Source organism: Lytechinus variegatus, chromosome 7, assembly GCF_018143015.1.
Source record: "Lytechinus variegatus isolate NC3 chromosome 7, Lvar_3.0, whole genome shotgun sequence".
NCBI lineage: Eukaryota > Metazoa > Echinodermata > Echinoidea > Temnopleuroida > Toxopneustidae > Lytechinus > Lytechinus variegatus.
This window is the reverse complement of record NC_054746.1, coordinates 444,603-459,279: the sequence shown is the minus strand read 5'-3', so window position 1 is coordinate 459,279 and position 14,677 is coordinate 444,603. Positions and strand designations below refer to the sequence as shown.

Below are 14,677 nucleotides of genomic sequence, written 5' to 3'. Positions count from 1 at the left end.
TTTGCAAGTTCGAAATGATTTGCCTCTCAACAACTGAAATAAATTGGAAGGCTAATTCCAGCCCACCCTAATTTTCATACCCTTTGTTTCAGTGGGCAGTGCTCGCTCAAGCATTAATATTTTCCAACTTTTTGGTGTCATTTGAAAGTTGACTTCATTGGCTTTCCATATATGAGAGTCTTTTTCCCCAAAGTGCTAGATTTTTTATTTGGCGGCCATTTCAAAAGTGTATAGTTTTTTGGGGGGACGCGCTGTAGAAGTACATGGAAATTCAATAAAATTCAAGTTCATTTTATCAAAACTGATAGGATATTCTGACATGAGCAAAAAAAAGAGGAAAATGCAGAAAATAATCTTCATCATCATAATTATCATCATCATTATCATCATCATCATCAACATTTGATCATGATCATCATCAATCCATCATAATCATCATCATCATTTGATCATCATCATCAAAATTTGATCATGATCATCACGATCATCATCATCGTACATCTCGTTGCACATCAAAGTTATAAACTTACGAATAAGTTTGTCATAGTCTATTCCTTTGCTGGATGAAGTGGCTACATTCCACGGGTCAACAATATCTTCCTTCGAATCATCATCTACACCATCACCCTGTTCACAAGCTTGGTTCTCCTCACCAACCTTCAAATCTTCCATTTTAGCCTCAATAGATTCTGCCTCCCCAGACATCATAACACTAAATGAAGATGTCAAAGAAAGATTTCTTGTCAAATAAAAACTCAATTGTATCAGAGTCGTTCTCAAAAAGAAGTCACCATTCATTGTCCCAATCATGTTTTTGGCCTGTATCCTTGCAATCTTGCAATATTTCTGGGCTTTGGGGGGTTTTTTGGTAGTAACATTAATGGTTAGTATTACCATTAGCTTGAAAAATTAAAAAGATAAGGGCTAACAAAACCATTCAATATTCATATTTGGAAACATTTGGCTATTATTGGCTAGGTTTCCATTGATAGAATGACAGGCATGAGTTGCCATTACACATGCTTGGTGGCTAGTAATGCCTTGGCTTAAAATTGTGAACAAGTTTGTCAACTTCCAAACCATTTATATCTGTAATAAATTCTTTTGAAATCTGCATTTATATTCGGATCTGGGGGTTGCTAGTTTTTTTTAATGATTTAGTATGCAGATTTTGTTTTCACTCTTATGCGGGTGTGGGGCCTTTGTTGAGTTAAATTGCGATTTTCATGATTTTCTTGAGAATGACTCTACAGTCCCAGAATACACACAATTTAGAACATAAGAGTACAGGAAGAATAATAAATGATATTGAAAAGATTTCAAATTATATAACAGAAAATTACAGAATATTACAACATTGATGAATCAGAGGGCTGCATTTAGGATGTAACAAATTGGGGATTAGAGAAAAGCATTGAACATGTAATTATCAAGAATGTGGTGACGGTTATCTTAACTGCAAACCCCGATTGCTGACAAATGACATAGTGCACCCTTTTGTGAAACTGGTGTAACTGACGACCGTTCAACCTTTATAAAGATAGAACAAATAAACCATAATCAGCATTGCTGACATACATTTGCATTTCTCAATCATGCAAAGAAAACTTACTTGTAACATTGTTAACAATAAACTACTTGCCAGAATGGCAAACACATTCATGGTGAATTAATGACTCTCATTTGCATATGAATAGAAATTTATGACAATCTCATTTGAATATTCTAGTTGCAAGATCAAGCCATCCCTTCACCATATATGCTGCAATTACTTTGTACATTTGTATAATCATGAGCTACCAACATGTCTATGATTACTAAAGCAATTAACCAATTTGTAAATTCCAAATGTTGTCATGGTGATGAGCATTATCAATGGATTTACTTCTCTCTACTAAAACTTGACATGAAATACCTGACAAACCCCTCTCATTTTGCTCTAAATGTTCACTTTCTAAGATTAAATAAAATTCCCTTTATCTTAATACTAATATCCATTCATATCTAATTGATATCCATCCCAAAATAAACATTCATGACCTCCTCTGTCATGTTATCAGCATCAATCACCAACTCGTTTTCATAACGATTCTAACACATAACACCAAAACATATACGTGGGTTCGTCAACATTGTAAACATGGGTAATAATCCTTCAAAAATCCCTTTATATACATGCAATCCCTTTAGCTACGTTATCATCATCATCATCAAACAAAAGAGTGATTATCAAGCTTTTATCGTATGTATTGATTTTCTACTTACAACATTGGGCTGTCTCAAAAATAACAATTAGCAATCGGGATTCCATATAAAAACATAACAAATTTCACGTTAGTTTGTAGCTCCGCAGATTTCCATGCTGCCCTCTACGACATAAATTCCTAACGAATCCAAAGTCTCGCTTCTGACGTCATAATGAGATCTACATTCCGGCCCCTTAAATTACAGACAATTCTTAATTTACCAAACTTAATATTCCTCCTTGACTTCATAAGGCATTTCCTAAATTGTTTTCACAGAAATATCTCAAATGTTCCAAGGTTGCTATGGTAACACAGCATAAATGACAAAACCATTGATCTGCCGTGAATAACATGTAACTTGCATTAATTAATCACCTGAAGACATATCAAATACTGAAATCACAATATAAGGAACATGCAACTGTAAACTGGATTGCAATTTACCTCAATGTTTGTTTCCATTTTGAAACAAATTAAACAATAAAATATATCCTTGACAAATTTCTAATTTTGCACACAGTGTGAAAAAATCTTTCATTCCTTGATGATATAAAATTTATGACGGGTTCACAAGTTCAAACTGAACCAAAATTATAGAAGTAAACAAGCCAGTTTACAATCCCTGTTCACCTTCTATCTCAAAACGATATAACAACTAAGTCTCCTTTATACAAACATTCACATATCGTCCCCAAGAGTACCTGTGGAAGAGGAAATGTGGTTAGTGAGCACAAGCAAATACAAATAGCAAAGAAGCCACTTGGTGATGAAATTTCCTGAAAATTGACTTTTGCCTATGCCTTTGTACAAATGATCTGAGCAAAAATTCCTGAAATAAGGAAATTTCCTGAAGAGTGGCATCTCTGAAATAGCAAGACACAATGAATGCTCAAACTGAGTCCAAATCTCGAGATGAGAAGTCCATGACGCTTCATAAAGTAGGTGCTTATTAAGACGAAGTCCATAGTCACAAGATGAAAAAAGTTCATAGCTTCATAAAGCACCATTTCATATCAATAATGTTCCTTCAATGAAAGTCCAATGTCTATCCTTTTGCTGCTCATCGGGCTCGTTTCATTTAATAATCGGCTATCTCTTATCAAATTATCACTAAGATGTAAATCCTAATTTAAACAAAACACGCTATCCTATCGAAGCTGTCCATTGTTGCTGTCCAAAGGTTGTCTTGCTCCTTTAAATGTAATGTACGCGATATTATCAGTGTTTATCCGCTTTCTCAATTAAAGTAACCTGTTATTAATTTATAAAAAAATTAAAAGATTCCGCGAACCCTATCAAAACACCTAATCAACTTGTCTTTCCTTTATCGCGATTCTTCTTGCTCAAGCAATAAACAAAGTTTTGTGATAGGCCTGGTTAGCATCGACGTCGCAGTCTTTACCTTAGCACTTCGTACGCGTCCATGCTTATCTGGATGAATCTCACACACGCGACCCATCAACCAGCAACATCTGGGTAAAGTTCCATCAGCGATTAGCACCACGTCTCCAACATCAAGATTGCGCTCAGGCTGCTCCCACCGCTGACGTTGTTGTAGGCTAGGAAGATACTCCCGTATCCACCTTCTCCAAAAGTCATCAGCTAGATGCTGCATCTGCTTCCAGCGTCTTCTCGCATAGATATCCCCCATGGTAGATTTGCATGGAGGCAGTGTAGACGTTCGCTTCATGTTTAGTAGACTACTAGGCGTTATCACTTCAAGATCCCCTGGGTCATCAGACACGCGAGTAAGTGGTCGGCTATTCACAATTGCCTCCACCTCACACATCAGAGTATGAAGCTGCTCTTCTGTCTGGCATGTCCTCAGATACTGCTCGTTAAGGACAGCTTGCAGTACCTTTCTAATAGTTCGTATCTGTCTCTCCCATACTCCACCGTAGTGTGAGGCCCCTGGCGGATTGAAGGACCAGTCAATCCCTTTGTTGGCAGTGAAATGAGACATCTCCTCCTGGTTCCAATCTTTCAGAGCCTTCCTAAGTTCACCTTCAGCTCCAACCAGATTGGTGCCGTTGTCAGAGACCAATTTCGTTATCGGCCCCCTTCTACTCATCATCCTTCTAATAGCATCAATGCAGGAGCTAGTTTCGAGAGAATCAGCGACCTCGATGTGGATAGCGCGGGTGGCCATACAGGTAAACACCACACCGTATCTTTTCCTCACTGAGCGTCCACACTTGATCTCAAATGGACCGAAAAAGTCCATCCCAACGTTCGTGAAGGCCGGCTCACCAGCTGCTACTCGGTAGGCAGGTAGATCTGCCATCTTCTGCTTACCAACCTTGGCCTGGTAACGACGACAGGTAACACACTTTCTTACCAAGCCTCTCACGAGAACCCCTGCTCCAAGAATCCAGTATTGTTGTCTGAGTTCTGCCAAAACATGATTTTGGCCTTGATGTCCAATGTTTTTATGTACATATCGTACCAACAACGTTGATACATGATGTTGCCTGGGCATTATCACCTGGTGCTTCGCACTGCCTGGGATCTGGGCTCGTCCGAGTCTGCCCCCTACTCTCAGAAGACCATCTTGGAAGACCGGATCCATCTTTGCGAGCTTAGACCCCTTTTTCACAACTCTTTCTCGTCCCTCTGGTATTCCGTCTATCTCCTTCAGTAGCTTCAACTCCTCTGGGAAGGATTCATGCTGCACATGCTGAAATATTGCTTTCTCAGCACACTTCAAGTCCTCTGGTTTTAAGCTACTGCATTTTCCAGGCACTGAGTTTCTGCTTTTCCCTCTGAGGTACTCCTTCAGCTTAAGCCACCAGGCTACTGCTCTGCGTAGTCTTGTCCAGTCAGAATAGTGCATTAGGATTCTATCAATGCACCCTCTACCATCACTCACAGCAAATGTCTGCACCTTTGTTGGTTTTAGCTCTGGATCATCCTCATTGATCTCCTCTTTCTCAAAGGGACATTTTGGCCATTGTTCCTCCGGAAGCTGTATAAAGTCTGGTCCCTCAAGCCATCCTTTGTCATTCTTCAGCTTCATTGGTGACGTACCCCTAGACACAACATCTGCAGGATTCACCTTTGTGTCTATGTGTCTCCACTGGCTCAGCTCTGTGGCTTGGTGGATTGTCGCAAGTCTGTTGGACACAAAGACTTTGAACCTCCTATCTTCACTACGGATATAATGAAGAACAATCATACTGTCAGTCCAAAAGTATGACATCTTGATCGGCAGGTCCAGCTCTTCCCTGACCATAATATCCATGTTGACAGCCAGCGTTGCTGCCATCAGCTCCAAACGGGGTATGGTAACAGTCTTTATAGGTGCAAGACGTGACTTAGCCATCAGGAGACTGCTATGCACCTGCCCTTCTTCATTCCTCATCACTAGATAGGATACTGCACCATAGGCCACTTCCGATGCATCAGAGAAGTTGTGAATTGTATACTCCGTCACCTTCCCGAAGTTCTGAGGCTTGATACATCTGTGTACTCCGAATCCCTCCATCTCAGGAAGTTCCTCGATCCAAGCTCTCCAGTTCTTGGCATCAATGTCGGGAATGGGCTCATCCCAACTCAGCTTCTTCCTCGTCAATTCCTGTAGAATCATCTTTCCTCTCAGGACAAATGGGCTGGCATAACCCAAAGGGTCATAGATTGAAGAGACTATACTCAGTATCCCTCTTCGAGACAAAGGTTTGGGCTTGGGCTGAATTTTGTAGATGAAGCTGTCCATCTCTATATCCCATATCATACCAAGTGCTCGCTCCACTGGGAGGGCCTCAAAGTTCAAGTCTATCCCAGCAACCTTCTTGGCTCTTTCAGACACTGGTATGCTTTGCAGAACCCTTGGACTGTTGCTCAACCATTTAGCTAGTCGAAAACCTCCCTTCTGCAACAGTTCTCTAAGCTCTGTCGACAGTTTGATTGCGTCATCTTCATTCTCCACAGATACAAGACAGTCGTCCACGTAGAAATTTCGCTCTACTACCTTTGGTGCTTCTGTATTGCACTGATCCCCAAAGTCCTTAGCTGTTTGCCGCAAGGCAAATGAGCAACAGCTGGGGCTCCAAGTACCCCCGAACAGGTGGACACACATCCTGTAGGTCCTGGGAGCTTCATCCAATTTCCCTCCTGGCCACCATAAGAAGCGAAGAACATCTCGTTCATCTGCATCTAGCTTCACTTGATGGAACATGGCTTCCACATCGGCCATGATAGCTACTGGTGCTTGACGAAAGCGTAGTAATACGCCCGACAACTTGTTCGTTAGGTCTGGCCCTTGCCTGACGACATCATTTAATCCTACACCATCAGATTTGGCGGCGCAGTCGAAGACGATGCGAACTTTCTCCGGTTTCTTCTCGTTAACCACAGGGTGATGCGGTAAATACCAACAAGTTCCGTCCAGTGGTAGAGAATCATCCACTGCTTCAGCGTAGCCCTTGTCGAGAAGGTCAGCCATGCCTTGTGAATACTTGGCATGCATCAATTCATCTTTGCTTAGTCGTCTTTTCAAGGATTCAAGCCTCTGCTGAGCCATCCATCTGTTGTCACTCAAGGGTGGCGGTTGTTCCTTGAATGGTATGGGTAGCTGGTAATGTCCTCCACTCCTTACCACATTATCCTCCCATAACTTCAACACTTCCTGGTCCTGAACTGACATTCCCTTGGCAGCTGTGTTTATGTTACACATATCACTGGTCTCAAGGGACCAAAACATCTTGCACTGATTGTCGAGTGACATTTCCTCTGAGATGAAGTGCGAACTTAATGGCATCCTCTTACCATTTCCCTGGACAGGTCCATTGAGCGTCCAGCCTAGTACTGTCCTTACTGCATAAGGTTCTCCTGGTTCACCTCGTCTTGTCTCCAGAGGACACAGTAGCTCAGGATAGTCTTGACCAATTAGAATATCCACCTTGACTTTATTCGAGCTTGGAAAGTGGATATCCGAAAGATGTGCAAACTGATCGACATCTCGTCTACAAAGTAAGTGGTCTACACTTATGTTGATGTCGGCCTTGGTGTACACTCGAGGGAGAGTCACTACTCTTGGCGAAGACTTTGGCTCAATCCTCAAACTAACGACAGTGGTGTGGAGTTCACTGTTAGCCCTGTCCAGAGTTGACACAGACACCGTGCTAGCTGATCCATGGGCCTTTACCCTCTCCGCTACTTCCTCCGTGCAGAATGTGCTAGTGGAACCAGAGTCCAAAAGTGCCAGGGCCTCCACGCCATCATCCTTGGCCGATGCATAAACTCTGATTGGAACTATGGGTAGTAGGATCCTCTTATTTCCACCGGCCCCTGTGGCATAACTCTCAACCTTCTCAGATGCAGGTTCACCAACCCCCTCCTGGGCTTGTCGAGGCTGTTCCATCTTGTCCCGATGGAGGAACTTAGTGTGCTTCCTCTTGCATCCTGGCACGGAGCACACCCTTTTCACCTGGCAGTTTCTCGATGTGTGCCCCTTCTCCAAACAATTGAAGCACAGCTTGTTCTCCACAACGAGCTTGAATCTTTCTTCAGGCTGCATTTGCTTGAATGCATTACAAGCAAACAGAGTGTGTGACTCCTTACATTTCACACAAACCAACGGTGCCGTCTCTTCACCCGATGCACTGGTAGAAAAGGTACTCCTCCTTGATCGTGATGCTTTGTTGATCGGTGGGCTGGTTCTAGCACTCTGCTCCTTGACAAGCAGCTTTCCAAAGACAGGGTCGTTCTCCTCATCTGCCCTTGCCTGGATGAAGGAAACCAGATCAAATATATTCGGAAGTCTAGCATCGCGACGAATCCCGCCTACCACCGACACCCATTTGCTCCGCAGGTAAAGTGGCAGCCTCTCAACGATCTGCAAGAGAACAGGTTGTGGCGATAAATCACTAGTATACCCCATAGCGTCCAAAGTCTGGAGACAAACCTGTAACTCATCAGCTAGCTCTTGCAGCATTCTCTTATCTCGTCCGGTTATCTTTGGCCCTCCAGTCACCTTCCTGATCCAGGCATCAGCAATCATGAAGGGAGTTCCGAATCGGCCATGAAGAAGTGCCTTTGCTCTCCTGTATCCTTCTGATGGTGGCATAATACTACATGACTGCAAGATCTTGCGGGCATCTCCTTCACAATAGTGTAATAGCCGAGTTAGCTTGGCACTATCAGGTATGCCGGTGCAGTCAACAGTGCTCTCAAATGCCCTCCAAAATTCCCAAAACTTGAGAGGACTTCCATCAAATGTCATAATCTGTGTCTGAGGGACAAATAGTCCTTCCAGCAAATCTCTCTGTTGCTTCTGGCTGTTGTCAATTATCTGAAGTAGTAAGTCCTGAGTATCCACTGCCCTTGGTCGCTCATAAGAACGGGTAACTTCTTCCCTCATCTTGGAGTTATTACCATCATCTGGACGAGGCAGGAAATCATCAGGCTTGGCGTGAGCCCCTAGAGGAGCCCGGACATCTTCCCTCACCTTGGAGTTTTCGGTAGCAACTAGATGAGGCAGAACATCATCAACCTTAGCTTGAGCCCCGTGAACATCCTTGACATCTGTAGCCAAATGTCCTTCTTCTGCAGAAAGGTATACTTCTGCCTCAGCTTCAGCTATCTTTATTCGAGTGTCCATATCAAGCTGAATCTTACGCTGTCTCAGATCCAACTCCTCCCTCTCCAGAGCCAATCTCTGCTTCAACGCTGCAGCCTCTGCAGCCAATGCAGCCTTCCTTGCTATCGCCTTCAGCCTGACGGACGACGACGCACTTCCGCTCTGACTAGCGGAATCCTCTGGTCGAATCCCATCATCAACGCATGGTGGGCTAGGTCCGGTAAAACTCATCGTAGCAGGTAGGCTGTGACCTGTTGTCCAACTGGAAGCTGTTGTTGAACTGATGTGGTGACGGTTATCTTAACTGCAAACCCCGATTGCTGACAAATGACATAGTGCACCCTTTTGTGAAACTGGTGTAACTGACGACCGTTCAACCTTTATAAAGATAGAACAAATAAACCATAATCAGCATTGCTGACATACATTTGCATTTCTCAATCATGCAAAGAAAACTTACTTGTAACATTGTTAACAATAAACTACTTGCCAGAATGGCAAACACATTCATGGTGAATTAATGACTCTCATTTGCATATGAATAGAAATTTATGACAACCTCATTTGAATATTCTAGTTGCAAGATCAAGCGATCCCTTCACCATATATGCTGCAATTACCTTAAACATTTGTATGATCATGAGCTACCAACATGTCTATGATTACTAAAGCAATTAACCAATTTGTAAATTCCAAATGTTGTCATGGTGATGAGCATTATCAATGGATTTACTTCTCTCTACTAAAACTTGACATGAAATACCTGACAAACCCCTCTCATTTTGCTCTAAATGTTCACTTTCTAAGATTAAATAAAATTCCCTTTATCTTAATACTAATATCCATTCATATCTAATTGATATCCATCCCAAAATAAACATTCATGACCTCCTCTGTCATGTTATCAGCATCAATCACCAACTCGTTTTCATAACGATTCTAACACATAACACCAAAACATATACGTGGGTTCGTCAACATTGTAAACATGGGTAATAATCCTTCAAAAATCCCTTTATATACATGCAATCCCTTTAGCTACGTTATCATCATCATCATCAAACAAAAGAGTGATTATCAAGCTTTTATCGTATGTATTGATTTTCTACTTACAACATTGGGCTGTCTCAAAAATAACAATTAGCAATCGGGATTCCATATAAAAACATAACAAATTTCACGTTAGTTTGTAGCTCCGCAGATTTCCATGCTGCCCTCTACGACATAAATTCCTAACGAATCCAAAGTCTCGCTTCTGACGTCATAATGAGATCTACAAAGAATGATTAAGCAGTGGGGGTGGGGTGGGGGAACCTGGCCTGTGCTTCTAATATAGGAGCGAGTGGGATAAATAGGCCACCTGTTAGCTTTTAGCTCGCTGCTCAAGAATGAATAACTGTTTGTGTAGACAGTTCCTTAACACAGATTTTTAGCAGAGAGAACATCTCACAGCCCAGTGCACATGGCAAGCAGGAGCACAAACCCAGCAGCACCTCAAAATAATTTTTTTTAAAGTACTTAGCATTGCCACATTAGATAGGAGAGTACTGTACCTACCCAGTATTATTTTATCTTAGCTGAAAGGTATAGACCAATTTCACAACGTGAGAGGGCAGCAGACTGGTCGCCATGCTGCGGTGGGCGAATCAACTTTTATAGTACACAAGTCAATAGGGTATTTGGTACATTCGTTCGATTTTTTTTTTATTTTGGACCAATTGAGCAGATTTCTTGTAAGATTCACAATGAGCATTAATCGGAGAAGTTCAGGTCGCAGCTGTGCTGTGTTCAATTGCCACAACAATTGGAGAAAGCTTCAGGATTGGAAGCAAAGTGAATGTGAAATTCACTCGCCTTGGACTCATGAAGCCTGTTTGTGTGTGAAGCCGTACTCCCTGCATAGGTTTCCAGGCCGTGATGAAGGAATGCGTCGCCAGTGGATAAAAAACATCAACAGAAAGGACTTAGATGGAAATATCAGTCCCTCTCTCTCTCTCTTCCTCTCTATCTCACACTATCCCTCTCTTTCTCTCCCTCTCACTATCCCCTTCTCTGTATTACACTTTCCCTCACACCCTCTCTCTCTCTCACTACCCCCCCCCCCCCTTCTCACTATTCCCCTCTCCCCTCTCACTATCCCCCTCCTCTCACACATACTCTCTGACTCTCTCCCCTCTCTCATCCTCTCTCACTCTATGTCTCGTTCACTCTCCCGCTACTCTAACACAATTTACTAGCAACAAGAAGTGAGCTCCCTGATGAAAACCAACAGCGATTCTTGGTCATCATCAACTCACTTTTACTGACAAAACTAAGGGGAAAAAGTAGCCAAAGTGCAAAAATTCATCATACCTTCATCGGTCAGATATGGCCATTGTCTTACATCGGCTACCCAGGTGTCCATGCTTTATTTTATTGTTTTATGATGAAGTTAATGACACAATATCAGAGCTTATCTGTAATCTTTCATTGAATTTGTACACAGAGCCAATCGCGGTCAGCGCACTTGCCCACCGCAGCAATGGCGTCGCCGATAGAGGGCCAAATACATAAACCGGCCGTGAAATTGGTCTATATGTATTTTTGTGCATGCCAGAACTGTCGTAAATTTCACTTGGCTTTCCCTCTTTGTTTTCTGACAGGATGCCTATGGACTCAACATGTCCGATGGGGCAAATGAGGCCACCCTAATTAATACATAACTAGAGATGCTCGGCGGGTCGCGCAGCCAAGCACATGTATCCTCCGAACCCACCGCGCCATCCGTCATTGCGATATATAGCTCACACAGAAATCTGACCAAAAAATACAATTATCATGGCGACAATGACCCTAGCATGCAGGTCCCCAAAGTCCATCTACCATCTAAGTGTGGTTGTAAAGTTACTTATGGTTGCGGAGAAAGAGTCTTGCATGTTTAATTCAACGTTGACCTGAAAATGACCTTTGACCTTACCATGTGACCTCCAACTGCAGCATAATATGCAGGTACCCCAAATCCATCTACCATAGAGCTATTAACAGAAGGAGATCTGACTCTCTCAAACGCTTTGCCCCATGCGCGGCACCGCTAATCCCCTCTCAGCAGGATCCCTCACGGCACATTACAGAGGCCGCTCGTAAATCAGATAAGGAAAGTTGATCAACGCGATCAACAGCTCGGGTTTGCGCTTGCGCAGTAGTGTTTTCACCCATAATGCATTTCACATCGGCTTCACGAATTTTATGCAAACATGGCGGCTCAAGATTTCGAACGTCGTGATTTCGAAGACGAAAATCTGGTTTTGGAACCAGCTGAATGCAGGCCTGACCAGATTTCACAAAAAGAAATACGGGACAATTGACAAAGTACGCTGCATGAGCGGATCGACCGAGCCAGGTCTTAAAAAAAAGATCAACAAAGGAGGCTACACGGTGTTCGACTTGGGGAAAAAATTTACAGAATTGGAAGGTGGGGAGGGGGGGATGAAGGAAAGAATGAAGGAGGGAATGGAAAGGCGAAAGAAAAGAGTTGAATTGAGAACGGATAGAAAGAAAAAAATGAAGGGGAAAATGAAGGAAAAAATAAAGAAAAAAAGGAATGTTAGAATAAAATGATGAAAGATAGAATAAAAGAAAAAAACGTTTACGTCATTATTTGAAATGAATTAAGAAGGAAAGAAAAAGAAAAGTAGGAAGGGAAGATGTGTGAAAGAAAACATAAGGGAGAGAAAGAAAAGAAGCAAGAAAAAAGGATGAGGAAAGAAAGAACGAATAAAAGAAAAATGCTTCCTTTATTCTTTGAAAGAAAGAAGAAAAACAGGAAGGGGGGAGGGAAATAAAGAAAAAAGGACACAAATTAGAAGGAAAAAATATAATAAAGAATGAAAGAAAGGATGAAAGAGAGGGAGGAAAAAATGAAGGAGAGAATTTAAAAAAGAAAATAATGGAAAGATCGAGAAATGAAAAGAAAAGGGAAAAGGAAGCAAAGAAAAGTGGAAAGAAAAAATGAAGGAAAAAAGGAAATTTAAAACAGGACGGAGAGTAAGACAAACAAGGAAAGAAAGAAACATGAACAGAGAGAGAAGATCAGGAAAGAAAGATAGGATGGAATAAAAAAAAAAGGGCAAAGAGGAAGGATAGAATGATGTCAGAAAAAGGATATGAAAGAAAAAAGTACAATCTTAAACAAACAAAAAATCTCATAATCTAACAAAAATCATAATGATATTCGGTGTTTCTAAATATATCTAGAACAGAAATAGAATGTTTTAGAAATGAGGGGGGGGGGTCAGGTGTCCGGACACTTTATATTTTGGAAGCCTTTTTTTACTTTAGATTAAACTAAAAATATGAATTCAATAGTTGTAATCATCTTTTATTTTGTTCTCTATAATATTTTTAAATCATTATTTTTTGTCCTAAAAATTGTAAAACTTCACTTGTAATTTTTTCCAAATGACTTTGGAACTTAAAATGAATCGTCCTGACATAGAACTGGGTATACTTCTTTGTGGTCCCAAACATGTTGTTTTTAAGTTCTTTATTATGTAGAATAACAATTTTTATACTTTGTTCTCCTTTTTACTGGTTTGTAAATTAACTCTGTTCGCTCCGCGGCCCCTGCTATTTTCCAAAAACGATACAGAGACAAGAGCTGCGCGAGCATGGCTCCCGTCATTCATTACACTCACTTTCAACCTACACAAATAGGAGTGCGTGGGGCACCGGAGGGTACTCCACGATGCGACAATCGCCAGAGAAATGCCCCGCAGATTCGTCGTTTTATTATCAATTCCATTGTAACCTCACTAATGATCTTTGCATCAAAATTAAGCTCAAAGTATGCTTTTTCTCCGTATTATAATTTCTAAAACAGGTACGGGTAGGAAAAGATTTAACTACGGAAGAAAGACAGACATACTTAAAATGACCAATCTCCAACTTCCTCCGTTTGTAATTTTGTTGAGTCAATTCAGATTGCAACGTATTTGGTATGTATGCAAAGGGGATCATCTCAGAAGTTCAACCATACATAAAAGACGTACATCAGGAATCCGTACAAAGAGATATGGATGTTAGCAGAACAGCAAGTCGTGTTTCAATTTTGAAAAAAAAACTGAGCTCGGGGGAAGTTATGTGGGAGAACGTTGTTTACGGCGGTGCCTCGCAGGGTCCTTCAAAAAATCTCTGACCTCAGATTTTACGAGGGGGCTTATCGCGTTATGTAAGCGCACTCTAACTTTCGCCTGGCGGCTCGCCGATTGATGTTAGATATCGTTCCTTCGCCCGAAGGAAGCAATAACAAAGGATTAACAGAGGAATTGGAAGATGGTTCTCCTTCTCTGTTAGCTCCATGCATCTACCATCCAAGTTTGGTTGAAAAGTGACTTACCGTTGCAGAGTTAGGTGTCATAAGAGAATCTTGCATGTAAACTTTAACATTGACCTGAAAATGACCTTTGACCTTACCATGTGACCTCTGACTGTAGTATAAATAAATATCGCGATTTGCGAGGGCATCCAAGAGAATTATATCGAAACTTCATTCTGAAATGACTGGGTTGGAATAACACTTGTCATAAAAGCCTTGCACATAAACTTTAATGTTGACCTGAAAAAAACCTTTGATCTTACCATGTGACCTCCAACTGCAGCATAACATGCAGGTCGCCTAAGTAAATATACCATCCAAGTTTTGTTGAAAAGTAACTTACGGTTGCGGAGTTAGGTGTCATAAGAGTCTTGCATATAAACTTAAACGTTGACCTGAAAATGACCTTTGACCTTACCATGTGACCTCAGACTGCAGCATAACATGCAGGTCCCCCAAGTCCATCTACCATCCAAGTTTGGTTGAAAAGTGACTTACCGT

At 41.6% G+C, this 14,677-nt stretch overlaps 2 protein-coding genes across 5 annotated transcripts in view; both read right to left on the bottom strand.

The window, feature by feature from the left end:
* LOC121418137 (tryptophan--tRNA ligase, cytoplasmic-like) overlaps nucleotides 1-14,677 on the bottom strand; it is a 46,753-nt gene that overhangs the window by 24,476 nt on the left and 7,600 nt on the right. For all 3 annotated transcript variants that reach the window (XM_041611847.1, XM_041611846.1, XM_041611848.1), the window contains exon 2: nucleotides 531-712. In XM_041611847.1, coding sequence (XP_041467781.1) covers nucleotides 531-708 — 178 coding nt within the window. In that variant the 5' untranslated portion in view covers nucleotides 709-712. The remainder of the gene's footprint in view (nucleotides 1-530; nucleotides 713-14,677) is intronic.
* Nucleotides 1,430-10,096, bottom strand: LOC121418136. 2 transcript variants are annotated; one of them, XR_005970425.1, is made up of 2 exons: nucleotides 2,266-9,408; nucleotides 1,430-1,530 (listed from the first exon to the last, which is right to left on the bottom strand). XR_005970425.1 is itself a non-coding variant. In XM_041611844.1 (2 exons), exon 2 carries the CDS (start codon nucleotides 9,052-9,054, stop codon nucleotides 3,571-3,573), a length of 5,484 nt encoding a protein of 1,827 aa, XP_041467778.1. In that variant the 5' UTR covers nucleotides 9,055-9,201; nucleotides 9,937-10,096; the 3' UTR covers nucleotides 1,430-3,570. The 2 variants fall into 2 exon arrangements, 1 of the variants encoding a protein (XP_041467778.1); XM_041611844.1 differs by adding an exon at nucleotides 9,937-10,096 and having other exon boundaries at nucleotides 1,430-9,201.

Excerpts from the sequence above, each read along its gene's own strand:
- LOC121418136 (XM_041611844.1), bottom strand. The coding sequence starts at position 9,054 with ATGAGTTTTACCGGACCTAGCCCACCATGCGTTGATGATGGGATTCGA.